Source organism: Pezoporus wallicus, unplaced genomic scaffold (assembly GCF_028554395.1).
Source record: "Pezoporus wallicus isolate ANWC-B61680 ecotype Strahan unplaced genomic scaffold, APGP_CSIRO_Pwel_v1 contig_7835, whole genome shotgun sequence".
Lineage (NCBI taxonomy): Eukaryota > Metazoa > Chordata > Aves > Psittaciformes > Psittacidae > Pezoporus > Pezoporus wallicus.
Genome location: NW_026636866.1, coordinates 2,062,116 through 2,088,725, shown reverse-complemented (window position 1 = coordinate 2,088,725; position 26,610 = coordinate 2,062,116). Strand labels below are relative to the sequence as shown.

The 26,610-nt window shown below is 40.1% G+C and overlaps 1 protein-coding gene across 1 annotated transcript; it reads right to left on the bottom strand.

The window, feature by feature from the left end:
- Nucleotides 1-333: 333 nt before the first annotated feature.
- Nucleotides 334-8,367, bottom strand: MPHOSPH6 (M-phase phosphoprotein 6). The gene is made up of 5 exons (XM_057401920.1): nt 8,225-8,367; nt 4,228-4,340; nt 2,568-2,658; nt 1,477-1,574; nt 334-998 (listed from the first exon to the last, which is right to left on the bottom strand). Exons 1-5 carry the CDS (start codon nt 8,285-8,287, stop codon nt 854-856), a joined length of 510 nt encoding a protein of 169 aa, XP_057257903.1. The 5' UTR covers nt 8,288-8,367; the 3' UTR covers nt 334-853.
- Between the last annotated feature and the right edge of the window lie 18,243 nt (nt 8,368-26,610).

The window sequence follows — 26,610 nt, the reverse complement described above, 5'->3', positions numbered from 1 at the left end:
ATTTATTAAGCATCATTTTTTTTACATCAAATTACCTAAACCACAAGCATTAAACATACACAAAAAAAAACAGTTATTATTCAGCTGTCAAATATTTCTAAGTCATTATTATGCTTTTATCACAAGATCTCAATAATTATGATTGCATATTTTTCTTTTGCTGAAAAAGAGACAAGATTAGCAAACTCTTTGCTGAAGACAGAAATTCAGACACACAATCTACTAACGTGTCAAACTGTCAATGTTGCCTAATATTTGGCTTGCTCTATATATTTATTATTAAAAAAAGTTTTAGTACAAGCCCCTCTGTTTTTAAATAAGCTTTATAAAAAATAAACAAAATTGATTTTATTTCTCTTCTTCTCCCATCTTATTTATAGCATAGTAAAAAAAAAAAAAAGGAAGACACATGTTCACGTGTTTCTGAGGTCTTCTTTCAATTTGAAGACAGCAAAGGTTTCATTTTCATAATAAATAAAGCAGTGAAAACTGAACTGCCCTACTGGATTGGACATCGCTTTACTCCAAATACTTCTTTTGGATGTTACCATAAATTGTAAATAATGTTGCTCTCAATTCAATGTGACACTTATCTAGTTATGCACATTTAAAAAGAATGGTGGGACTAGTGCACAGTAGAAGCTGCTGAGTGGTAAGTATGTACGGCATCTATTAAATACACATCCACTCTGAAAAATGTTTATTCATGCAGATGGTAAAAGTTTCAGTGAGAACTGACTCAGATTCACAAATCTATCCTTTACACTAAACAGCAAGTACTTCAAACAATCTCAGTTTGTGGTACTGTATTTGGTAGAAAACGTTTTTACTGGCTCCAGTTGTGCAGCTGGTATCAGTCACGAGGTTTTAAGAACTTTTTCTTAGCTTTTTTGCTAGGCCTTATCTCAATATTCTCACAATTTTCTTCATCCATTAATACACGCTGGTCTCTTCTTCTCATGAATTTCTTCCCTATTGTCCCCACTAATGTTTCGTATCTGTGAAGTTAATAAAAAAATTACAGCTTTTACTACAAACAGACAAAATTTCAATGGAGCAAATAATAAATCTAATCACCGGCTTAAGTGGTGTAAAAAAGCTGGTCATCAGAATTTTAAGAAGCACAAGTACTACATGATCACTTACTATACTATTAATTTTGGTAACATGGTTTTGTTAGTAATTTGGAACAAGCAGGAAACTAGCACAAAATACCTGGATAACAAAGGGCAGAAAACCCCTATTAAGATATTTTACCCCCAAATATCTTGTATGGGGTTGGAGATTCTGTGGGTGGAGATTCCACTGAATACACACCAAAATTCCTTGAAAATCAGTCCTGTAAAGTACCATATCTGCTGGTAGTTTTTCTGTTTTACTTGTTTGCTCGCTTTTTGGGTTTGTTTTCCCCATATGTAATGCAGTAATATATCATATTCCTAGCTAATATTGATTATGTCCTAAAATATAACTTACCTTCTGGCCATTTCTGCATCTGACACATCAGCCTCCATTTTATCATCCACTTCAATTTCTTCTTTCTTATTCTTAGAGTTCATTTGGATCATTAACTTCTGAGAATGAAGAAAGAAATAGCTTAACCACACAAGAAATAACTTGACACAATGGCAACTATGCTGAAATTCACTGGTAGGAGAAATGAGAAATGCATTAAAGATAAGAATCAAATTTAATAACTCTTTTGTTCCCAGTCAGGCTAGAGCATACTGCTAGGAAAACTCAAGAAGAAAAGGCAGCATGTCTGCCTGTTATTCTGCTTAGCTTAGAGTCTGCCTTTGGGAAAAGGGGCAACACAGAGACAGGGTATTAAGTATACTGCACTATTCAAACGTCCTAAAGGGGATGCCAGGCATCTTTGGGAGACCAGAGAATTAGATCATAATTAATTTTTCATTGTTATGTTAGCATACAGTCCTTGGTTTTGTTAGAGAAGGAAAAATATCTGCAAGCATACACAGTAAAAACCATGTAGCAATAATATGCCAAGTTACAGTGAGAGCAAGTTCAAAGTAACTAAAAACCTCCCAGTAATTCACTTTACATAGCCTTTTGCCCATCTCAGTCTTTACACCTCCATCCTCCTGCTTCAGTCCTGTGTTAATATTTTTGTTACTACCTCAGTGTAGTTCTACCAGCATGAATTATGAGAGAAAATCTCTTGCTCAGAACTTTTACTTTGGAACTTTAAGCCCTTACTTACACAAGTAAGTGCTGAATGTTTTTAGATTAGACTCTAATTAAATAGCAGAGGGAAAAGTGATCTATTGTTATGGTGAGCAGCATGTGGGACAGCTTCCTCACTTCGGGGAAGGAAAATCTGCAGGAGCCATGCAATTACTGGCCATCAATGCAAGGAGATAAAAAGCTTTTATTTACCAGATGCTGCACTGATCAACATTTTGGTTTCAATCACGGAGTTTCTGTACATGGGATGATTTATGGAAGGGGCTAAAATGGCCAAACAGCATGCAGTCTGAAAACTCAAATGCTCATCCCCAAGAGCTTCAATCCTAATGCAAGATCACCTCAAAACATTTAAATGGTACCTCAATTTCTGGATTGAATCCGTTGAAGGACATCCTGCCATAAAGTAGTTCCTCGCATACTACAAAGCTTCGCTCTTCTACGATAAAGCTCCTGCATGAAACCCCAAACCCAGCATTTTGTCAAACAGTGCGCCTCAAAATGATCAATTTAAATAAATGTAAAAAGGCAAAAATAAAAAGCTTCCCCCAATAAACAAAAAGCTTCCCCCAATAAACAAACAAAAAAAAAGCTTCCCCCCAGTAAACAAAACCACAGTGTATTTTAAACCATCAGCTACTTTCTGAAGCTTAATTGCTCTGATATATCTTCCAATGCAACGATCTTGGAGTGCAAAGGAAGAGTTCTTGCCAGTAAAGCTGTGCCAGTTCCACAAGCAAAATTAACTCTCTTGACAAAAAGCACTCTTTGCTGGTATGATTCCACCTACATGAATGTTTTTGCCAGAATAAAAATACCACATAAATATCACTCTCCAGGTGGCATTACTATACCGGCAAACGCTTCTAATTAATTTTTCATTGTGATGTTAGACTTGGCATTACTGAGTCTGTCAGGATATAAAACATCAATTCTCTGTTCAGCAGAGAAAGATTTCCCCTTTCTCCATCCTTTTTTCTTCTTTTGATGAGCACAGAGTGAGAAAAGAAACATAACCCTGAGGTGTTCATAAAACACATTAGGTAAAAGTACTTCTGTGAATTTTCCTTCCTTCTTTTCCTCACACATATATGCTTCTCTTTCTTCATCCTCTTCATCTTCCATGTAAAACAAAATCCTACAGGCACGGGAAGTGAGGCTAAAGTAATCAAGCTCATTCTCCCACCTCAGGTAGGATCAGTTCAACATGTACCATGAACAGCAGAGATCCATCTAAGCTGTCCAGTGATGAAGACTCCAGTGTCTCCTATGGCAATCTACTGCAATGCCTCAATAGCCTTACTGTTAGAAAAATTCTCCCAATGTACAGCTTGAACCTTCCTTACTGCAACTGAAGCTCAAATACCTATTTTATCAATGCCCTTGTTCAACTGCAGACCCTTGGATCTGAGCTTTTTAAAAATGATGTACGCTCTCCCTCAGTGGCATTTTTGTCCTCTTCTGAATGGACAAAAATTGAGCAATTTTAAAAGTAGTTCTCTTGCTATTTAAAGCACCTTTCATAAATAGCAGGAATGGACATTTTCTTCCTTATTAGTTAAGCCTTCCTTTATTTTTTGCCATGCTCTCTTCTATTTCAAAGCAGGATTTAAAGTGAGTTGGACTAAAGAAAACAGAACTGTCCTGAATGAACCCAACCGTGGGACTAGAGCTGAATTTACTAACACAGGGGTTTCAAACTTCCTTTTGCAAATCAAGGGAAAAAGCAGCAATAAATGAGTTGCTCCTTGCCTGAAAGAAACTAATTACATGCATCTAGAAGAATGTGCAAGTGAAAAAAAACAACACACACAAGAAATGAAAGTAGGTCAAACTTCCCTAGACAACCTTGAGAACGTCCCTGAAAACAGGTAATAAAAAAAGCTGTAATGCCAGTCTGCCACTATTTTTACTTCAATTAATTGGTTATTAATAATACTGCTATTATAGAAAAAATACGTATATTCTATTCCTACTCCACAACAATCTAATGATAAGAACTACAAAAGGGTACAAGCTTACTCTTTTGCCTTTTTAACTGGCACATCAAGATACCAGTGCTCGTCACTAATGACCTTCTTTTCTTCTTCTTCTAGTTCTTTTTTAGTTTGTGCATCCAAACCCTTTTGCATGAACTACAAAGACAGACACAAAAACACAGTTTCAATTTTTTGCATTATGAATATGTTCAAACATCCAACAATTCCATGACAACCATTATCCACTATATTATATTTAGCAGCTGATAAAAAGTAAAGGTTTTTTGTGATTTTTCCCTGGGTTTTGTCTAAGTTTGGGCAAAGAGGTAATGGAAAAGTAAGTAACAACTAATCACAGCTATCGGCTGGAAGTCAACAGTCATCTACAGACCTTTCCTGGTTAGTTTTGATTCTACAAGCTATTGAAATTCTCTAACTTTGCTAAGAGAGAACATACTGATGTTAGTTATTGCTGCATATCAGACACCAACATCACTCATACAAACGGCACTGGAGCTCAGAGTCAGAGGTAGGTTATCCCAGCTTGCCCATTTTTGGAATCATCTGCATTTTCAACCATCCTCTTATTTTCTACAATTTAATTTAATAAACTCGCTTGTGTTTGTAGCTCTGAAGGCTGGAATGTGCCTTTGGAAGTAGAAAAAGAAACAGAGGCTATGAAATGAAGTCTTCTGCATTGAGTTGTACTAAAGGAAGATGTAACCAGCTCTTAACTTCTCACTGATGACCTACCAAAGTATGAGTCAAGCAGTTATGTGTAAGCACCTTAACTCACTGCAGAAACAGTGCCAAATTAGCTGAGACTAGTAATTTAGTTGAGTGTAAGACTGCTATTTTTGCCTAATACAAGGATATTCCTGTAAATTGCTTCCTCAGTGACAACCACTGGCAGAGGATGGAAACAGGCAGATAGCAACAGCAATCTCTCTCACAGCTGCAAGTAAAAGAGGACATCTGTCACAACCTATGTAAAATCGCTGAGTGCAAAACGACTGACCTATGTGAAACATCCCTTTTACTTCCAGTTGTCTCAAGTCAGGTGCCTGAACTGAGTGACAATTAGGTATTACCAGTGTTAACCAAATAGGATAAAAAGCGCAGAAATCTCCAGAATCGTATGGTAATAACTCCCATATTCTCACATCCCTAGGAGGCAGGGCCTCCCTTAGGGTCTATAGAAAGTGTCTAAATAACTGCATCTGTCAGAGGTGTACCTTTATACCAATGTAATTCCCAGCTAGAGGCAAATCTACCAGTACAGTTTATATGCACTCCTGCAGAAAAATTGCTTTGTGGGTATCAAAACATACCTGTATGTTCAACACTGCAGAGGAATTCTACACCAGCTAATTTCACCCCTCTCATTTAGAGCAGCACCATTTTTTGTGTTTAGATAAGCCTGAAGGCTGATACGTAATGTGCCAGTGGGGAACACAAGGCTTGGCCATAGTTTAGGTCCCAACTAAAACAGGCTTGGCTGGGGATAGATCCCAAGAAGGTGTCACAGAACACTTCCCTCCCACAAAAAAAAAAACGAATGTATTGCTGACCTTGTTTGAAATATAATGGCAATACAGATCTGTAATATATGTATTACGTATACCCCACACATCTTTTCAGTCTTTGCAAAATGCCCCAGTAAACCAAATCAAACTCAAAGGTAAAAGCCAATACAAAGCTCCTGTGATTGTGAAACAGAAAATAAATATTTTCCATTTCTATTTGCATCCAGTGTACAAGATCTTTAATGAAATAAAAATTGACTTTCGTTTTCTGAGTCAATTCAAATCCATCAAAGCTTTCCAATTAAAATTACACTATCTTCTCGGGGAAAATAAGTGAATCTATCATGTGGAAAACCACACTGCTCAAGGAAATTGGTTAGCCAGTCAGAAAACTCAACAGAAGAAATTCTGTTACAAGCACCCAATTAAATAATCGTTTCACATTACGTTTTAAAGATTATGTTCCTAAAGATTAGTACATGAATAACTAGATAAAAAATATGTGATCACATTTATCTAAAATGTAAACACACACGGATGGATTAAAAATTAGACCCATTGTGGTCTACAGAGTATGTATATCAGCAACAGAGTGGTTATTTGGATTAAGTTTCCCCAAGCAATGGCACCTGAATCAAATGGTGCAAGACCTAAAGGCAGGATCCATCTTTTCATATCAAGCAGTGAGCACACATAGCCTAGCACTTAGTGCAAATGGTCTTCACAAGGCTACCACTGACCACATATCACCTTTGGATTCCACTTCACCAGCCTGCTGAATTGTGATAATACATCTTATCAGCACCTGTGGAGGCAGCTGCTAAAGGATTAATTAAAGCATTTGTAAACAAGAAGATCTGCAGAAGGGAAGTGCTAAATACAAGATCTGTGTATGACCTTTTTCGAACCTTTTCATCTCTTCAAAGCTGGTTACTACTGCCTGGACTGTAAACCTCCAAATGTCACGACAGCACATCCACAAGCTGATTCTCCACAGGCTTTTATAGAAGAAAATCTAAGATCTGGGCTGTGAAATCTCCAGGGGGGTTAATTAACTGGCAAACAGCAGAGGAGTGGAAATTTAATTTTAAAACAGTGTTACAGAAAAAAAAAAAAGAAAGAAAAAATAATGATGCTGCAATCCAGAACTCTTATTCTATCATACACTGATGGCTAATTAAGCTCTACATCTACTCCCTTTTGACAGTTAGGCAAGCTGTGTTCCATTCCCTCTGTGCACAAGTTTTAGCCTTTCATTAGCAGCATCTGTTAACTGGGGTAAACATTCCACCATCTTACTGTGGCAGAGTATATTTTATGTGAAATATTGAACTGAAGTCAGCTGAACTCTTTCCAGACAGTGTCTGAAACACAGTCCAGTATAAATATGTGGAGGGAAAAATGGGTGAATAAAACATCACAAGCAAGAAGCCACAAAAGCCCTGTCATACTCAGCTATAAAAAAAATTAATGGATATTAACGTTTTAAAAGAACTTAATGGCAACTCAATTTTTACTGGTTGTTTTCCAGCAATAAAGAACCACCAATCACAGCAGCATGTACTCTACTGAATTAAGGTGTTGTGGTGCACAGTGTGAAGCAGAATCCATTAGCCAGTAAGTGTGGACTGATTTCACACTGGTTTTGACACCACAGTCACAATTCCAAGGGTAACAGGCACATCACAATGTTACTAACAGCCCTCGCATTTACAGCTTGGGAAAGGCGGTTAACACTGCCATTCAGGCTGGGTATTTTATTAGCCAGCAACATACACAGTCAAAAAATGGACTCTGTAAGAAAAAATAAACCTTTTATTTCCCCTCAAGATTAAAACCCCTCCCAAGCAAGGTAAACAACATTAATATTTTAATTTCAACGTGTGTGCACGGTATGGGAAGAATTCTCACAACTTCTGTATTCACAGTAAGCTCTGAATAAGCTGGGTGAAATGAAAAGTTTCTCAAATGGTGCCCTGGAGCTGGCTCTTGCAGGGCAAGAGCTTTTACGGATATCTCGAAGTTGCTTTCCTGTCTTGAGACCCTCCAGCACCATACAGTTTATAACCGAGACCTCTGCCCAGCGTTTAAGCAGCCCGGAATTACGCGACAGCCCTCTGAAACTGGCCAAGTTGGAAGGGAGCAGCCTGCACTGCAGGCCTGAGTGAGCGGGCAAGCGAAAATACCCGGGGATGTACTTTAAAGCGTGGCGATGGGAGGCACGAAACAGGCCAGGACACAGGCTCAAGATGGCTGTCGCCAGGGCCGGGGCTGGGTCCGGGCCTCCCCTCGCCGCTCACAGCACGGCTCGGGCCTGCTGCACGCACCGGGCACCGCCGCGGCCTAGGCAGACGGTGCTGCCGCCAGCCCTATCCCTGTGTCCCTGCGGCCGCCTCACGGAGCCGGGCAGCTCCCCGCAGCAGCGACCGCACACCGGGCCCGGCAGCCCTCTCCGCACTCTACACCGCGGACCAGACGCCGGAGCCCCGCCGCCGCCGCCGCCCTCCACCTCACCTTCATGCGCAGCAGGTTCCTGGATAGCTTCGTCTTCGTCTCTCCGGTCATTGCGACAGGCATTGTCACCAGGCCGCGCTGGATCCCCAAGCTCGCGTAATGCGGAGGCCTCACACACCGGAAATGGAGCGGGAGGAGGAGGCGGTGGCGGCGGCTCGGCTCCACCCTCCGTGCCCGGCCGCAGTGACAGGCCTCTGCGCACGCCGCGGAGGAGTGGCGGGGCGGGAGGCGTGTGTGGAAACAACGTCAAAGCGCCCCGAATTCCGTTTGTCGAGCCGGTTATGTGAGGAGCGGGCCCTCGAGTTTGTGAGCAGATAATTCTGACTCGGTATGAAATGGTAAATCAGTAGAGGAACCTGAGATTTATCAATGCTTGTGCGTTCTGTAGTGCTGCAGGCTTATGGTTTCATCCATAATATTATGATATTTCAAAGACAGAAGAAAAGGGAGTGTGAAATCTACCTCATATTGGTATTTGGAGGCTGCTTTACTTATTTAGCTTTCGTTTTCAAACTGGGTATTTGCAAAATAATCACAAAACGGTCAAATGTAATTATAAAGTGTATAAATTCAAATAGACTGCAAAAAGCCTCAAAGCTTTGTTAGTCCTGAACCATGATCTTTGAATCACATCTTGGCAGTGCTGTCTTTAGGCTTCCAGGCTGGGCTCTGGTAGCTGAGGAGGCAATGCTGCTACGAAATTGCCAGCTGACTCCCAGTCACAAACGGGGACCATAATTTCTGTATATATCCTCATAAATCCGATTTCTGATGCCTGTTTTGACATTCAGCACATAAACCAGGTGATAGAGCAATAAGAGTGAGGGTTCAGTGTGCAAAACTTTAATGAACTGGTGTGCTCCAAAAGACAATACAGGCATAAGAGTTCTCGCATTTGCAAGATGTAGATCAAAGCTTGAAGAACTCTGTAAAGATTTATGCTTCAATAGAGTCCACAAAAACGTACAATGAAGGGCAAAACCTGGTTATAGTGGGAAAGGACAAATTAATCCACATCCAGGCATCCTTATTACGCAGTTAAGCTCAGCGGATTAAAATCACCACATCACAGATGTGAATGAAACATGGAGCCACAATCACTTCAAGGCGAAGTCATAACATTGCATGGGAATATTTGATTTTCATATAGGCAAGGTCCCTTCATTTCCAGGCTCCATAAATGAATTGAAGATGCTCTGAAATTCAGGGTCACAGTGAGAAAGTCTTTGTGTGAGTGCAGGAGCTCTCCTGCTTCATTTGGCTCCATCGTGTTAGCTCCTTCTCTGTTCTCTTTCTCATTAACAGCTATCAAGCCTTCCGGGCAAAAGAAGGCTGGGAAGAAATTTGCAGTTTTGGGAATACAAATGTTCATTAAAGAATGAACATGTTTGAGTCTTAGTGAAAAAAACAATAGGGGAAAGCTGTTAATTAATCGAATGGCACAGTACAGCCATAATCTGGACACTTTTTTGTGTTATTTTCTATTTATCATGCATTCTAATAATGTATTTGCTTTTTGTTGATCACTGCAGATCAGAGCCCTGTGTTTAATTGCATGGTCTTTAATGTCACTCAGGGCTTTTTCTGAGCAGTTGCAGTTCATTTACAGTCCAGGAGTGTACTTTAAATGATTCCTTCGAAATACGTTTCTGCACAGTCATCAGCACTTCTTCAGCCATTGAGTGCCTGGCTGTGCTTGGTGGCCTCTGCCAGAGCTGTTCCTGTTGCCCTGTCCTGCCTGCAGGGCAGCCCAGCTCAACACTTCTTCAGCAGGCTGCTTAGAGCCTTGTTTTGGATGCATGTATCAGCTGCCCAATACTTTTGATGTGCAGGAGTGCAATACCACCAACTCTTTAATCTTTGGGAGCTGAGTAATAATGTACAATGCCATGCAGTGTCTAACTGGGAGGGGGACAGTGCAAAGGGCTTTCAACTCGCCGTAAGGATTATTCCTGGTGCTCCCTGACGAGAAAGGGCTCTGGATCCATAGCTTGAGCCCCATTGCACCCCATGTCTTGGTACCACGCTACAGACTCACATGGAGATGCTGCCACTGTCTTGTGTGTTAGCACATCAGCTAGCAACCCACCACAGGCAGGGTGAAGTGTTTTGCAGTAAAGGCAGTACAGGCTGTGTGATGTTTATTTAGAAAAGTGGAAATTGTAAAAAGGCTGCCATAGAATTTGATGTATTTTGGCAGTAAAAAAGGTCTGAAGGAGATTTTTGGATTACTTCTCCCATCACTTGAATTGGATGGGGTGGTTACAGATAGCAATCAGCTGTCTCCTGGACCAGATTATACTGTCTGGTAAATCTGAAGACACTCCACTGATTACAGGAGAAATTTTGTGTGATTTACTGGTGATAGTGGAGGTAACTCAGAGAACAATCCGGCTCTATAAATATGCCCGCTTCTAAGGCAGAGCAAGGTGGGAGAGGTGCTCTGCTTAGGAAAGAGTCGAGGGTCATTGTAAATGACAATTAGACACCTCTCCCACAGTTCTGACAGCTGTACAGCAGCTTTGCCTTCGACCTGGAAATCCATTTCTTTTTCAAAACAAAAGTGCTCAGGGAAATAACTCAGGGGAAAGGAGCTCCATTTCATCAAAGACTGTACATAAAACAGGCAGATAAAAGATTTTTTGTTCCTAGGAAATGCAGCCCCTTCTTCCTTTAGTAATTACAGAAGTCAAATCAAAGTTGTCATTAACATTATTTAAGAAATAATCTGTCTTGGAGCCACTGAAGTGACAGCTGTGAACTGATTTCATGCCAATGGGATCTAATTTGAGGGAACTTGTGGGTTACTTTTTCTGTAACTGTTTATTTATTCATATTCTTGCAGTATTGTGATTTTAGTGAAAAATGTCTCAAACCTTACACCAGCCTATCTGGTGATGTGATTTTTAATGAGCTGTCTTTGAGTTCTGAAGCAGCTTTTTACAGCTCTCAGAATACCTGAAGCCTCCTCCCCCCCTTCAAATATAAAAATTCTTATAGTGTGACAGTGAATCATTAATTTGTGTCAAAATCCGTCACTGTGTTTTAAGTGAGGGTATTATGTGTTTTTCTCTATGGATGAGGAAAAGAAAATGAGAAGTAGAGCTGCCAGAGGTCTGTTTGCAAACCTGAAAGGAAGGTGTGAAGTGCTATGTATGACTGAGTGGAATCAGAAAGGCACTTTTATACCCCGTGCTCCCTACGGAAACAGCGTGGAACTCTCAGAGTGGTAGAGATGGCACAGGTTTCAAGTGGAAGTCTTGGTTTCTATCTCTCTTGCTCCCACCAAGCTCTGAGCTGCTAATACATGCAGTGTATGGAGAACTGCTATGGTTCTTGGTGACTGGGGATTTGTTGGAATATTCATTACCCTTTGATGCATGCATGTATAACCTGCTGGCCCATGTGTGCTGCTCATCCTGCTTTGTACCTAATCCATGGAGGATATGCCACAGCTCTCAGCTTCAGCGTGTGGCGTGTCAGCTCAGGCTGCACTGACTCATCCTCTTAGCTTTTGAAGTCCCCTTTCAGTTTTGGCACCGGTTTAGGTGGCAGCAGACGCATGCAGAGTGTTTTAAATCCCTGCCCCATGTTCCTTTGCTGACCCCAAGGTTTCCTGTGGATGGGGACAATATGGAAAGAATGAAGCAGAAGGCCAACTCCTGTAATTTGGGTAACACAGATCCATATGCACACTTCACCACTTCATGGCTGATACTTTCCTTTTAATAGCCTTATGTGGTTCACAATTTGTGCAATGTGAAAAGGTGTACCTCAATAAAGTGCTTGTAGCAAAACAGAATTACAAAATGTCCAGGACAACCAAGATGTGTAGTTAGAGAAAATGCCTATTGTCAGTCTAGGAGAAGACAATTTATCATCAATGCTTTTGGCTGTCTGGGTGGCAGGGTACCTTTATGGGAATAAATACAGTAAGTCCTTTTTGATTACAGAAAAAAATAGCTTCATAATGGTAGCTCCCTATCTTCTACCACCACCTCAAGTGGTGGGGGGAGCACACACCTGTCTGTCATTTTGCTGGCATACAGAGATGCCTAAAAATTTGATCCTGTGTTGCAATTATTTAATATATCCCAGTGCTAGGAGTCAGAGCAAAGAGAAGGACTGAAGAACAGTGTGGACTGTCCTTCTCTTTGCTTTCCTTTAAAAATTGAGAGGCTTTTAACTTTTGGGATTTGACGGAATCACAATTAAAAGAGAAAAAGAAAATATCACCTTCCGTTTGTTAAGTACAAAAATGCAATCCAGCAGTGCTTCTGGTGCTTTGCTATTTCCCAGGTCAATAAATGGCTCCCCTGACTTTAATAAACATTGATGCTGCAGGCTTGTTCTACAATGATTGAACCTTTTTATAGTTTCAACCACTCACATGGCATCAAAGCTTGACGATTTTTTTTTCCCCTTTCTTTTTCAGAAGGGTTTCTTCTGATTGATTAAATTGTCATTTTCTGAGTTAGTTGCTGAATTATAACTTGGTGTTTTAACTGTGGGATTTGTTTAAAGAGACAGGGTTTTGATATAGCAAACCAGCTGAGAATTTTTAAGCAGTAAAAGGGAATTTTAGTGACTTTGTTCTCAGCCTTTCATCACTGCCTGACAAAAGTGCTCCTGAAAACAATGTAGAGGCAATGATATGAGAAGGTACTTAGATTCACACTCACTTCTTTATTCCATCATGGAGCTGATCTGTGTGGTATTATATTGCTTTCAATTAGTAGTGAGACACCCCGTTGTTGTTTATCTTTCCAAGAAGAAGGGAAGGAAGGGGGAATCAAAGACATAAATGTGAGTGCTACCCAAGGAGATCCTAAGAGTAACTGACAGAACTGTTCTTTGGACCAACTTATTTACCCCTTAATAGGCACAATGGATTTCTTTGCACCAAAATGATGGGCACTGAACACACGGAAGTAAAATAACTGCAATGTTTTCACCTAAATCCACACTGGGGCTGGTTCAAATGGGTAAGCACCTTGTAATTCTTTAGACATGAAGAAAATCACATTGATGTGATGATGCATTAATTGTTTTGTTTAACCAGCTGCCACATTCCTTTCCTGTGGATAGCTGCTTGGTTTCAAAGTCTGACTTATTTTTTTTTTCCTTTTCTCTGTCCTCCCAATTTAAATCTGTATTTGAGACAGTAAAGCTGAAGTGAATGAGACTCATATAAAAAACATGTGTGTTCAAAATGTGTTTGGGAAGAAAGGCCAACAAAACTGTCTTGTAGCACATAACAGGGTGTCTTTTGGTTTTGATTTACAGTGCCTGTAAGGGAAACTGCATAATCTAATGGTCTGAATATGGGAGCTCTTATTTCTGTTCACTGCAGCATTACCCTGGGCAGCCTCTGAAACAGTGCTTAGCAATGGAAGTCTCCAGGTATCAGTATGAAATACTGAAGTCCAATTATACTTCTGCTTGTACACTTTCCCCTCTCTGGCCATTTCAGCTTCTGCTCTGAAATAATAACTTATGACAGCGCAAAGCTGAATTTCAGCAGTGAATTATAACCCTGGCCTCTACATTTGATTGCGTGAGACTTCAACTAACCCACTATCCATCTTGGTACCTTGAACTCTTTTTGCCTCTTTTCCTGTGTTTCTATACCATTCATTTAAGACCTTTTAAAAAAGTGCTAAATAGGTGCCCTGGAAGAAGGCGAATAGTGAAGTGAACATTTAAACTTCTTACCTGCTGTCAGTTTCTGAAGGTCTTTCACTAAAGCGAGGGGAGTGGAGTTCACCAACATTGGGGTCAGGATGAAGTGCTGTAGGCTCTGGCTGTTTTTCTTGCAGTGCTGCTGGTCCTGGTTACCTGAAAAAGGGTTCAGGAGGACCCTTTGCAAGCACCGGTTTGGGTGCGATCCCATCAGCCAGGGGCTTTACAGGATGTCCATTTTCCCCCTACAGTGCCAAATGAAAGGTGACTGCTGGAAATGGAGGCGGGGTAGATGTCAGATTAATGCTCTAATTTAGCGTGGCAAATCTGGTGTTCCTAACTTCTCTGTTTTAATCATCTGAAGATTTCATGGCAAGATGTTGATACATGTGCAGACTTTTAGTGGTAAAAGCAAAGAGTAAGGTGTTCTTCTGCAATGATCATAAATACAGTATGATTAACATTTTTAGGAGAGCTGCTCATGCTGATTTCAAAATCATCTTGAAGACATTTTGTAGGGTAGGAAATTAGCTATAACATGAAAAAGAGTAAAATATTCATTAAAGCTGTAATGATTTATAGCATTATGAGGTAGCACACTTTACCTCAGTACAGTTCCTCAGTGAATGTTTTTCTAATTTCCATAACTAATTGACCTCTCATTAGCAGCTCATTAGAAAAATTGAGGTCATGTGAGGAACACAGACCCACTGCAACAGAAACTCTGCATGAGAATAAATTACTGAAAACTCTAATGAATTCACAGTAAAGGACCACAAGAACCTTCCTTTGTCTGACTGAAAAAGTATTTTGTTTACATCTGTAAAGTGAAACACTTTTCTCTGTATATATACAGCTGTAGACTCAGTGGTCCTGAAATCTGTGCTTTGACTCATGGCTGATTTTCAAACACTGTGAATATTCACTACTTCTTCTTGCAAGTAGCTTAATAGGAAAAAGAACTATCCAAATAATTCCAACACATATGTAAGAACCTGTAACAACTGTAGGCACCAAAGCTGGAAAAAGTAAATACACTTTGGAATGCTAAGTACATGGCTAAATTTTTGAAGGAACTAAATATCAACTGATGCTTCTCAGTGACTCCAGTGTAGATGCACATATTTCCCAGAAAAGGTGTTTACTGCTGAATTTGTGTCCATGAGCAGTTGTTTCAGGAGGGAGTCAGCTGCCTTGTCCTTTGTATAGCCACTGTTAGCCAACACATGAATGTTAACAAGCTCACATAATAGATTTTGCACATATTGAAGTGTTAACTTGAATAACCTTATATATCTGTCTTTTTAGGGATCAATAAATCAATTTCAAGCTAGTTTTTTGTCACTGCAATGTTGTGAAAAGCGAGGTTAATATTCAGTGTAAAGTTTTGTGAGTCCTGGATGCTCCTGGATAAACCCAGAAAGAAAACCCAACTCATTTCTTTTTTAATATGTCCCTTAAAGTCCAGATGCCTATCTGAAACTTACTTGAAAGTGATAGGATTTATGGGTTCCAAGTTAGTGTTTCATTACAAAGCTACATGAGGATGAGAAAGGAAGAAAAATCCCTGTCTGAAAGTCTTGTACAGCAGAGAAGAGATGAACTGATGAACCTCCTTGACCTTTGGCAATATTGGCTAAGAAACTGCAGGGTCTAAAAGGAGGATAAAAACAATGGAGTAATAATGTAGAGCAGTGGGAAAAGCAACGGGCTTTGGGCTGCCCTGGGAAAAAGTCCAGTGAGAATCTCACTTTTCTTCATTTGGGAAGTGTACCTGTTGCCTGGTTACCCTTGTGACAAGTTGTTTTTTCAGTTTTCTTAATGAATTCTCCTTCAATGGGCCATTGCATAACACTATTTCAATATAGGTGAATATCTGTTTTGTTTTGCCAATTAAACTGTAGAAGAAAGGAAGCACGCACGTGATCATGAGGAATTTCCTGTTATGGAAAAAAAATGTAGTTTTAAAAGCTCCCTGGGGAAAATCAGGCTATTTAGCCTTTCATGACATTTGAAGATGAAAGACATTTAAAAAAGAAAAGAGGTGGTATATAAACAATGAGGTTTCATGGCATATCGATTGCATCATGCCATGGGACTATAGCAAGTGATTAGTTTTGTGACATTGCTACTGTGTCTTCTTTTCTGCATGGTTGCAGGAACCATGGTTGCATGGTTAAGCCTTGATGTTTTCAGTCCAAATGTAGAGTAAAATATACTCTCTAATTGCTTTTAGCACCAAGGAGCACCTCCTCCTAGAGCCGTGACTGAAGTGAGTTGCAAGGCCAGTTAAGAAACCAAGCATGGTACAGTCCCGGAAAGGTGAGACTATATTACCCAAGCATCTGTTCAACATCTCCTCTAGGATTTTCAGAACTGCTATAGAAACAGAGCTTATAAAGACCCAGACAACTAAGAGATCGGTGTAAACCATCAGAATCAAGTTTATTAATGAGTCTCTCTGCATAGCACTCTGCTCTTCATTAGAGCCCACCCTTTCCCACACAGTTTCACACTCCTACACTGCACTGCCAGGATGACTCATGGGCAGAATTTCTTTAGAATTTAGGAGTACATTTGGATTTCAGCGAGTTGTGGAAAATATACATACTTCCTCTTATGCCCACGCACATACTCTATATATTTCATTACATATGGGATCTGAATCAGTAATACTAAAAGCCTGAAGTTGAATGAAGAGCAAAATGCATTTATAAGCATATTCTTTGGTAAGTTTTTGTTGGATTTATTTTGCTTTTCCCTGCTTTTTTTTTTTTTTTTAAATTATTCAGTAGTTTTGTGAAATACCTGATACATTGCAAGGTGGAAATAACACACCCCAAAAGAGGTAATTCTCCTTATACAGGTTGACCTTAAAGAAGTCATAGCACTAGGCATAAAATTAATAATTTAACTGAATAAATTAAAAACAATTCCCCTTCTTCCCTCAAAGTAGAAGGAAAAAGCTCACTTGTTATAAATGTGTGTTTTTACAAGACTTTGGGGTTTCACCTAGTTAATGGGCGCTAGGGTTGCACTAAGACTAGCTGTGTCTTGCTTCTTTATGCCAAAAGCTGCTAATGAGAAAAATAGAGTGTTATGGTTATGGATTCAAAAACTATTTCCAAACCTGCAATATTGTACTAGTATCTAATGGGGCTAGCGAAACTGGAACCCACCAAAATAGCTGGGAAGGGGACCTTTAATGACACCATCAGAAGAAAACAGCTACTGTTTAGTTGCAGCATGCTTTTGGTTGTTGTATGCAAAATGGTTTAATATCCCCTTAATACCAACTTGCCATGTGAAAAATGACCCTGTCAACTTGATGCAGAAGTAGGATATTGAGAACTGGAACATTTTGTCTAATAGGGAAGAGGTGACATAGACAGACTGAATAATATTTAATTGGATAAAACTGACTTGATTGTAAATTCCAAACAAAATTACAAATATTGCACTAAGATTTATAGGATTTGTTTTCAGCCTTTTTTTTTTGTCTGTCAGCTGGGCTTTGGCTGTGTCATCAATATTTCAGTTTAGCAACAGCTTTATAGTCTTTATTGATAAAAGCCAAAGTCTAAATATTGCAAGACATTTAGCAATGCCAATATAAATGGGAACTCTCAGTTGTGCAAGGTGCAGTTATTGATGTTTTTATTAGCAATTCTTATATAAGAGCACAGAATGTCTTCCTTCTCACTGCCATGACATGGAAATGAGGAAAATGCCTGTTGCACTTAACTAACAGTTCTGAATGAACACATCTCTGTCCTGTGAGTAGCCACAAGCATAACGTAAATATGTTTAAGCACAGTGTCTCAGCAATGTGGCTTTTTGCATCTTTGCCTATCAATGATTCTTCTCCTGTCCTGGCTGTGGAAATGGAGCAGAACAAAATCTGATGTAAGGAAGTTATTTCTCCAGCTGCTTAAAAGAGCTCTCCAGTTCACGTACATGAACCCTGACCCTGCTGAGTTCCTTCAATATATATTATTGTATCTATTCAGGGAAAGGCTCATGAGGACACTATAGGGACATTCTTTGAGAAAATTGTTTTCTTAGAATTTTGAGTAGCCACTATAAAAAGCCTGAACTTTTATCTGTGTTATTTTTCCTCCTGCTCTGCTTTATAAACAAACATGACACTTTATTCTGCAAAGTGATTTCTTTCTGAGTTATAGAACCACACAAAAAGCATACAAAACCCACAAACCATATTATTTTTGGATTCTTGAAACTCAAAATTGATTTAAACCAAGTTCAGACAACAATATTTCCTCTGTGTCTGAGAAACAGGTTTCTGGGTTTCAGACTAAAGTAAATTTTAGGCATGTTGTAATTATAAACCCTTGAGTAACGGATTTTGTAACAGGGACACTGGCACAAAACTTCACTGTAGTTACTCGCCGAGTGCTGATGCGAAGAGGCTGAAAATCCATTCTCCCAAGAAGGAGCTTATTAAAAGACTGCAGTAGTTTTAATGACATTTCTTGTGACATCAAAATTATTTTGTTTGGAGTCACAGAGCATCTCTGCTTCTACATTTTTGACGGTCCAAGGAGAAAACACTGCTGCAGCCTTAGAGCTATGAGCAGTGACTGAGGGAAGCAATCCAGAGATATAAATCTCTGCTGGTGCACATATCCTCTCATGACAGGAGATGTAAATTAATCTGTTTAATTAGAGCAGCATGTAATAATCATCACCAGGAAGGCAGGAGATGTGTTTGGAAATACCATACAGGCTTTACAAATTATCTGGGTTCAGCTTTTCCTCCTAAATTGATGAATAATAGCTGAAATGTCAGTAATAGCTGAACTCAAGATGAGGACTTTTGCCTCACATCAAGATGTATTTGGTGACTTATGTTTTTATCCAGTTCTGTAAAGGTCTGGGATTGATTTTCTTGCACTATTTCAATCCAAATGGGTATTTTCAAGCAATATCCATTTCTGATTGGACTGATCTTTGTAGTAGTTATCTCATGTAATTTGTACACATAAATTTAAATTAAATGATGGTAAAGTGCTTGGCCCAGATATATTGTACTGTCCTGTTCAGTTGATCAACCTTAAATTACACTTCTCAGCTAAACATGCATACAGATACTTTACAAAGATGGATAAATAGCTTTATCATAATTTTAGAGGTGTTCAAAGGCAAGAGTTAGCCCCAAAGCAAGTACGAGCTCAGAGGCAGAGGTCTAAACTGCAGCCTTCTCCACTGTAACACATAGTCCTCTCCTACATCCTATATCCACTGAAGCAAAATTTTCACCTACTTCAAAGCAGGATATCCAGCCTCTGTCAGCAAGTTCAACTGGTTTTCTTCTGATCCTCCTGGGTTTACTCACAGGAGGAATGGGCTAAAATCTTACATCGTCTCAAATGAGATGTATGAGACAAGTGCTGGAAACAACATACAGGGAAGGGAAGAGTGATTGGTAAAGCAGTCAGACTGTTGCAGGCTGCGGCATGTGAAATGGCACAGTTTGTATTACAGTCCTTGCTTTTTTAGGGATTGTTGGCATTTTTTATTTAATCAGACAGACAATGAAGTGGGAAATGGAAAACCACAGAAAACTCAACTTCCCCCACTGGGCCTAAGGGTAGCCAACAATAGCTGCATGAATTGAATAATGGGGCTGGACAAGTTTTCCAAAGTTTTTCAGAATCTCCAAGGAATTTTTGGCACATACTCTGAGAGAAGAACCATGTTAGCCTGCCTTGCTCTGTGCCAGTTTCCTCATACATGCACAGCTAATGCAGGTACCTTGGGACTGCACCCAGCTCCTTCTGAAATCAACAGTAAAGCTCCTACCGGCTTCAGTGGAGGCAGGATTTGTCCCTTTGTGAGATGATCATATTTAAATTCAATACCCTGCAACTCAAAAGTGGGGATTAGCAGAATTAAACTCTCCTAATTTGTATATCACAGGCTGCCAAACTGCAATTAACTTTTGTGCATTTGAATTAACAGGGAAAATTATTAAACACCCTTTCCTCATGTAATTATCATTTTACACTTCTGGAAAATTTCTTCTAAATATGAAAAGTAGCCCGCACCCCTGTGAACCTATCCCTCTTAATATCCTTTAGTTATTAGAGCAGGAAACAATTTTTCACCCCGTTGCTTTCATATGCAAGAGATGCTTGCCCAACACCACTGCTGTGCTGCACTGGTTCTCTTTGCTTTGTATTGGCCTAAGGCTGGCCACTTTTCACAGGGGAACAGGACTCAAAGCTTTAAATTCACCCAAGGATAACACCTGTGTGCACAGCCCTTGGCAAATATTACAACGAGCTTCTATTTTGTGTTGGTTTTAACCATGCAATGTGCGGGCTCAAAATTTCCCCCCCTTCTTATCCTGCACATCTAAGGAGGACACCTCTAAAAACCCAAGGTTTTCCCTGGGCACAGAGCTACAGGTTGGCATGGCAGAATAAAACCAGCATAAGGCAAACAACTTTCTGCCTTATTTTCTGCTCTTCTCTTGCATGTGCTGGCCAGACTATGCTCTTGCATAGGGCTAATGAGGGTCCAGTCAGTGCCAAAAGTTTGCAGAGCATCTGTTTTCCCATGTAAATTTTCCTTGAGCTCTAGCACACCCTCTTCACTGTATGAAGAGTGATGGCCATTTTTCCTTAAAATTTTAGTTTACTGGGAAAAATACCATCTTAAACTTCTTTTTATTTTATTGGGGGTGGGGAAAGTATGCAGGAATGGGTAGATTTTGATTTATGTATCACCCTTTTATAATAAATATGTCTATAACAACATAATGAAATTGTTGAACAAAAGTTCTTTTCCAGAAGAATAATCTTCAACTGGTGCGGAATGCCTCACTGGGATTTTGTCAGGTTTTAATTTCAGTTTGAATAAATAGTGTGAGACACCAGGCTGGGGAAGATAAAGGTGAATTTCATCTGCTTCCAGCTTGTCATAATGGAAATAATAACTACATTAGCTGAAAACAAGTTTCCAATTAGTTTCCCTAAAATAATATTATCCTCTTTTTTTTTATAGATACTGCAGCTCATTTTGGAACCTAATTTTGCTAATATATAAACATCACTAAAACAGCTATTCCCACTGAAAGAATGACAAGTACAGACTTTGGCAGCGCATTTTGGGAGCCTGCCTGTACTGAAAAGCAGTCTTTGCTTTTCTTGAATTGAATCTTAAACAATGAAAAATTAAAAATCAATTTAAAATCTTCTTTAGGGTGAAGACCTCTTTTCTGATACACTTTATTTTAAATGGCTAGATAGTGATAATAAGAAAAGACATTCTGGAATTACAAAATACATCTTTTCTGGAAAACACTTTTTTTTTTTTTTTTAAAGAAAAATTAGTGTGCTTTATGGGGAGTTCCTCAAGTCATGTGAAAGGTGAAGCAATGCTGGCTTTTAAATGAAGCTGAAATTGGCTGATCTATAGATCACATTAAATTCAGAGACCAACACTAGTATGGTGCACAAAAAAATAATCACAAGACTAGGTTAATATGCTTGAAATGATCCTTTGAAGGGATGTAACAGATCTATATTCTGTTCAATCACACCCAGTGATCTCTTCTATGGGAACTGTCATCTCACATGCCTGTACAGTGTAAAAAAAAAATAGACTGTTACTATTTAGGAAGTTGGTTTTTTACACAAGAAGAAAAAGCCAAGCTCTGGTATCCTATGCAATGCACTATACTCAGTGAAATAGTGTTCATGCAATGGCACTGCATGATCTGGCACTCTCTTCAAGCCTCTGTGGAGCCTCCAGCTGGTAAGCTAGCTGGTAAACACATCCCTGCAAAGGTCACGTTAATGCTGAACAATGCTCCATGGTTTACCCTAGATTTTGCGTGGCTGCATATGTTTCACAAAAATCCCATGCCTCTGCCCTCTGCACTGCAACTGCATTCTGTCAAAACACAGCAGAACACTGAGATGAGTTTTAAAAAGCCCCCAAAAGAAGGGCAGTTTGGTCAAATGCACAGCTGCTGTAGGGCACACCAAGGGCTTTCAGCTGCTTAAAGCCATGGGGCTTGAGGCGCATGCCGTGGCAATAGCTATTTAATTGAGCATAGCATCACAGCACAGCATTATTTTGTTAGCTGTTCTGACTAATGCAACGTCAGTGTGATTGTTTCTGTCCCCACAGTGGTTAATAACAGCAGCAGCACTTAGGGTATCATGCGCATGGCTTGAGTTCTGATCCTATGTCAAGGAAGCCAATATGTGTGGCTCCGTTGCTTTATCCCTCCCTGCTGAAGCAAACTAAAAGGGATACTATTGCGCAGAATTTCAAAGACGATGCAACAAGGCAGCGTGAAGTAAACCAGATGTTTTAAACCCCACATGTTTAGTTTAAAAGCTATATTCTATAGTGTATAAACCTGTTATTATTGCACATACATATATGTGCAAAACTTTAGGCGGAAAATATCTTCTGTGAGGCACTGGTAGTTCCAGTGATGTTTTTCTAAATTTTGATGTTTTACAGCTGTAATTATGGAGCTACATGTGGAGAATAATGGGAAATTATTTCATGATGAAAGACTGGACAAATAGCTGGTATCTGCGTTTTGTGAATGTGGATCATGCTGGCTCATACTGACTCGGGTGTGAGATTCTTCTAATTCAGTATGTTGTCTCTGCCAACAGCCAACATGAAATACTGTGGATGAAAGTATAAAGATCATAAAGGAAGCAGTTGTAAAATAATTCACTCTTCACACTAGGTCTCAGCCTTCCTTTGCTTTGTAAAGTTTTGCTATCCAAATTTTAGAGGAGGGAATGATTACAGCAAGTAAATCTCAGCCTTCTGGTGTGACATGGTGTTAACAAGAGACTCTTTCAACTCTTGTGATGGTACAAAAAAGTCTGTCATAAGCTGCTACATAAACTGCCTTGTCAACAACCAGGCTGGCATTTGCCTGTAGAGGCGTTCAAACAAATCTGAAGTAAAACATTTACAACTATCACGTGCTGTTTGTAGATGTAGATCTCTGAAAAAAGCCTCACCACCACACGAGTTGCAATAAATAATTATACCAGCACAGGTAGCTTTTCATGAAGAGAAAATAAGGAAACAATAGCAAAGCAGGAAGCTGTAAGTATCAGTTGCTTTTTGTATAACATGCAAAGTCTACCAGTTAACCTACAGCAAAAGCAACATTTGCATTTGCTTCATCTTGTGTTGTAAAAGATACTGTATGTGTGCTTTACAGAAGTATGGTGTGCACAAATGAAAATATGGCACTAACTTGGCAAACCTGAGCAAGGTATTTTTGCAATTAAGAAGAAAAGGTGAAGAAGACCATACTTACAGTGCATAAGATTGTGTGAAAGCTTCTCTGCAGGGCCCAGCCATTCATAGTTAAGCCAGATGTTGACCTATTTTGATTTTTACTACCTAAGTAAATGGGCATTACAGGGGAATTCTATAACGCAGTTAGCAGAAGCTGATGTGGTGTTGACAGGAGCATGCAGGGGGACTGTACTGAGGCTTTTGACACCTAATCAGCTCTTTAATCACAGTCCTGAACTTCTTCCCTGGAGATACAGTGGTACTAAACTCAGCAAGAGCAGCAGCATTCTTCAAATGGGATTAGCTCATAGACGTGCTATGTTGAAATCCCACCTTGCCCAGCAGAAAAATGAAGGTATTTTTTTACAGACCTGTGTATTACTCAGTGGAAGGTAAAAGGAGTCCTTTACTTGGGAGCTTAAATGGAATATGAAGTTTATATTCCATGAAAACTGTCTTATGAAAATGTGCATTAAATGGGTTCTTAGAAATGTGCAGCCCAATAAATAAAACTGGTAATTTTACCCATACAATAAGAGAACGAGTCAGGGATGGTGTGGAAAAATAAAGGAATGACAGGGAAGCTTCATCACCAGTATGCTGAGGGTCTTCTGTACTTTGGGCAGGGAAGGGGACCTGACATTTTATCAAGCTTGTGAGTAGAAATCATTGGCTGGAAACCCAGTAAAACTTATGCTTGATGAAATGGAAACTTAAACCCAGCATAAACAGAGCCACTCAAGAATAATGGAATGAAGTTTTAAAAGGCTTTGGTGCATTCCAGGTTCAGCACCAGTAGCTGAATTTACATACTGCAGAAAGGCAGCTGCAGAGGTGGGAACTAAGAAAATGCTCTTAGAAATTGGAGTGCAAAGCTAAAAGGATCCCAGGAGAGTGATAGCAAATTCAGAGCTGCTGAATGTCTCCAGATAATCCTTGAGGATTTTGAGTTTCTCTCAGTACCTTCCATGCAGAAAGAAAAGAGTTAATAAATATTGTTCAGTGCCTGGGGAATTGTTCACAAGGCATCTTTTGGAAGAGTAACCTTCATATTTAGAAGTATTTTCTCATTATGGGTAATAGGATGATGAACTGAGAAATGATCTCAGCCACTTATGATTCTAAAAGCCCCTAGCCTGAATAATCTATGCTGATTTAGAGATAATAGCATCAAAGACATAACTCATTTAGCACAATATCCATTTACTTACTCTGAACACTTTTTTTACTATCCTGCACCTATTTGACGGGCACTTATAAAAAGTTGATAATGATATAAAAAGAATAATGTAATAAAAAAAATGACAAGTGTGCAATGAGAAATACTCTGTCCAGGACTGTTCTAAAGACATACCAAACCTGCTCCTAATGACGTGTGATACAGATGTTGAGAGACAAAAAAAGAGAGCATTTCCCATTGTGGTGCGTCCACCCTGCCTGGAGGCCTGGTGCCCACCAAAGGCATTCTATCACTCTCCTCCTCAGCTGGACAGGGGAGAGAAAATATAACCAAGGCTGGTGGGTCAAGATAAGGACAGGGAGACATCACTCACCGGTTACCTTCATGAGCAAAACAGACTCCATTTGAGGAAATTAGTTTAATTTATTACCAAACAAATCAGAGCAGGATAATAACAAATAAAACCAAATCTTAAAAATACCTTCCCCCTACCCCTCCTTTCTTCCTGGGAGTATCTTCACTCCCAAATTCTTGACCTCCTTCCCACCCAGTGGCAGAGGGGGACAGGGAGTGGGGGTTATGGTCACTTCATCACACGTTGTCTCTGCTGCTCCTTCCTCCTCAGGGAAGACTCCTCATACTCTTCCTCTGCTCCAGAGTGGGGTCGCTCTCATGGGCTGCAGTCCTTCAGGAACAGACTGCTCCAGTGTGGTATCACATCTCCTGCAGCATGGACTCCTCTCTTCACAGGGCCACAGGTCCTGCCAAGACCCTGCTGTAGCATGGGCTCCTCATGGAGTCACAGCTTCCTTTGGGCATCCCCCTGCTCTAGTGTGAGGTCCTGCACAGGCTGCAGGTGGATATGTGCTGCACCATGGACCTCCATGGGCTGCAGGTGGAGATTTGCTCCACTGTGGACCTCCATGGGCTGAGTGGCACAGCCTGCCTCACCATGGGCTGCACCATGGGCTGCAGGGAAACATCTAATACAGTGCCTGGAGCATCTCCTCCCTCCTTCCTCACTGACCCTGGTGTCTGCAGAGTTGTTCCTCTGACATAATCTCACTCCTCCCTACAGCTACAATTGCTCCTGTGCAGTAATAATTTTCCCTTCTTAAATATGTTATTGGAGAGGCACTGCCACTATCATTGATGGGATCGACCTTAGCCAGTGGCAGGTCCATCTTGGAGCTGGCTGACATTGGCTCTGCCAGATGCAGGGGAAGCTTCGAGCAGCTTCTCACAAAAGCCACCCCTGTATCCCCCCTGCTACCCAAACCTTCCCATGCAAACCCAGTTCCGCATTCCGCAGTCATTAAAGTAAAACAGACTAAGAGGATGGTTTTGTGTGCAAGACACTGCAGCAGCACTTAAAAGATGAGAGTTGCATACTCCCTGTGCCAATGAGAGCGCTTGCTGCTTCACTGCTGGGTTTCTCTTTGGTAAGGAAGTGATGCTAAGCCTTGATTTCACTGCTGCACCTGCTTAGACTAAGCTTTTGGAGGCAGAAGTCATCTTTTATCATGTCTCTGTTCAGGGTCTAGAAGAACTATCTCTCTACTGTGGGCTCTATGTTCTCCTATGACACATGCGGTAGCACACTAGCAGAGGCAGCTGTTCCTAATTGCTCAGGATCACAGCCAACAGTTTCCCTATTTTACTTCCAAGTTCTTATGATTGTAACATCTTATTTTCAGCTAAAGTGTTTTCCCACACAGGCTGACCTGAGGAACTCTCTTCCTGCATTTCCATTGGGCTTTTTCAAATGCCAATTAGATAATCATAAATCATCTTTCAAGTCTTTCTTTTTTTATCCACATCATAGAGATTGTGCTTCCTTGTGTCCCATTGTTTTTAGGCAGGTTTTGTATCTCCTGAGATGATCACTGCAGAGATTACTCATAAACTGCGTCATCCTGAGTGACTTGGGTTCAGGCATACGGACAATGGAATCAACACTTGCAGCACTGCAGTGACAAAGAACAAATGTTTGAATTAAGACAGGAGGGATATTAAGAAAGGAGACTGTGATTTATGTTTCTGCGTTTTTAGGACAGAGCTGATGATACAGCTGAGCCAATAGAATGCTGGTTGCCCCAAAAGGGGCAATCCTTATCCCTTCTCTTCTCCACTCCCAAATGCCCACTCCCAGTGGAATACTAAATTTTGACATCATGCTTGAAAAAATGTCTGTCTACATTCAAACTGATCCTTC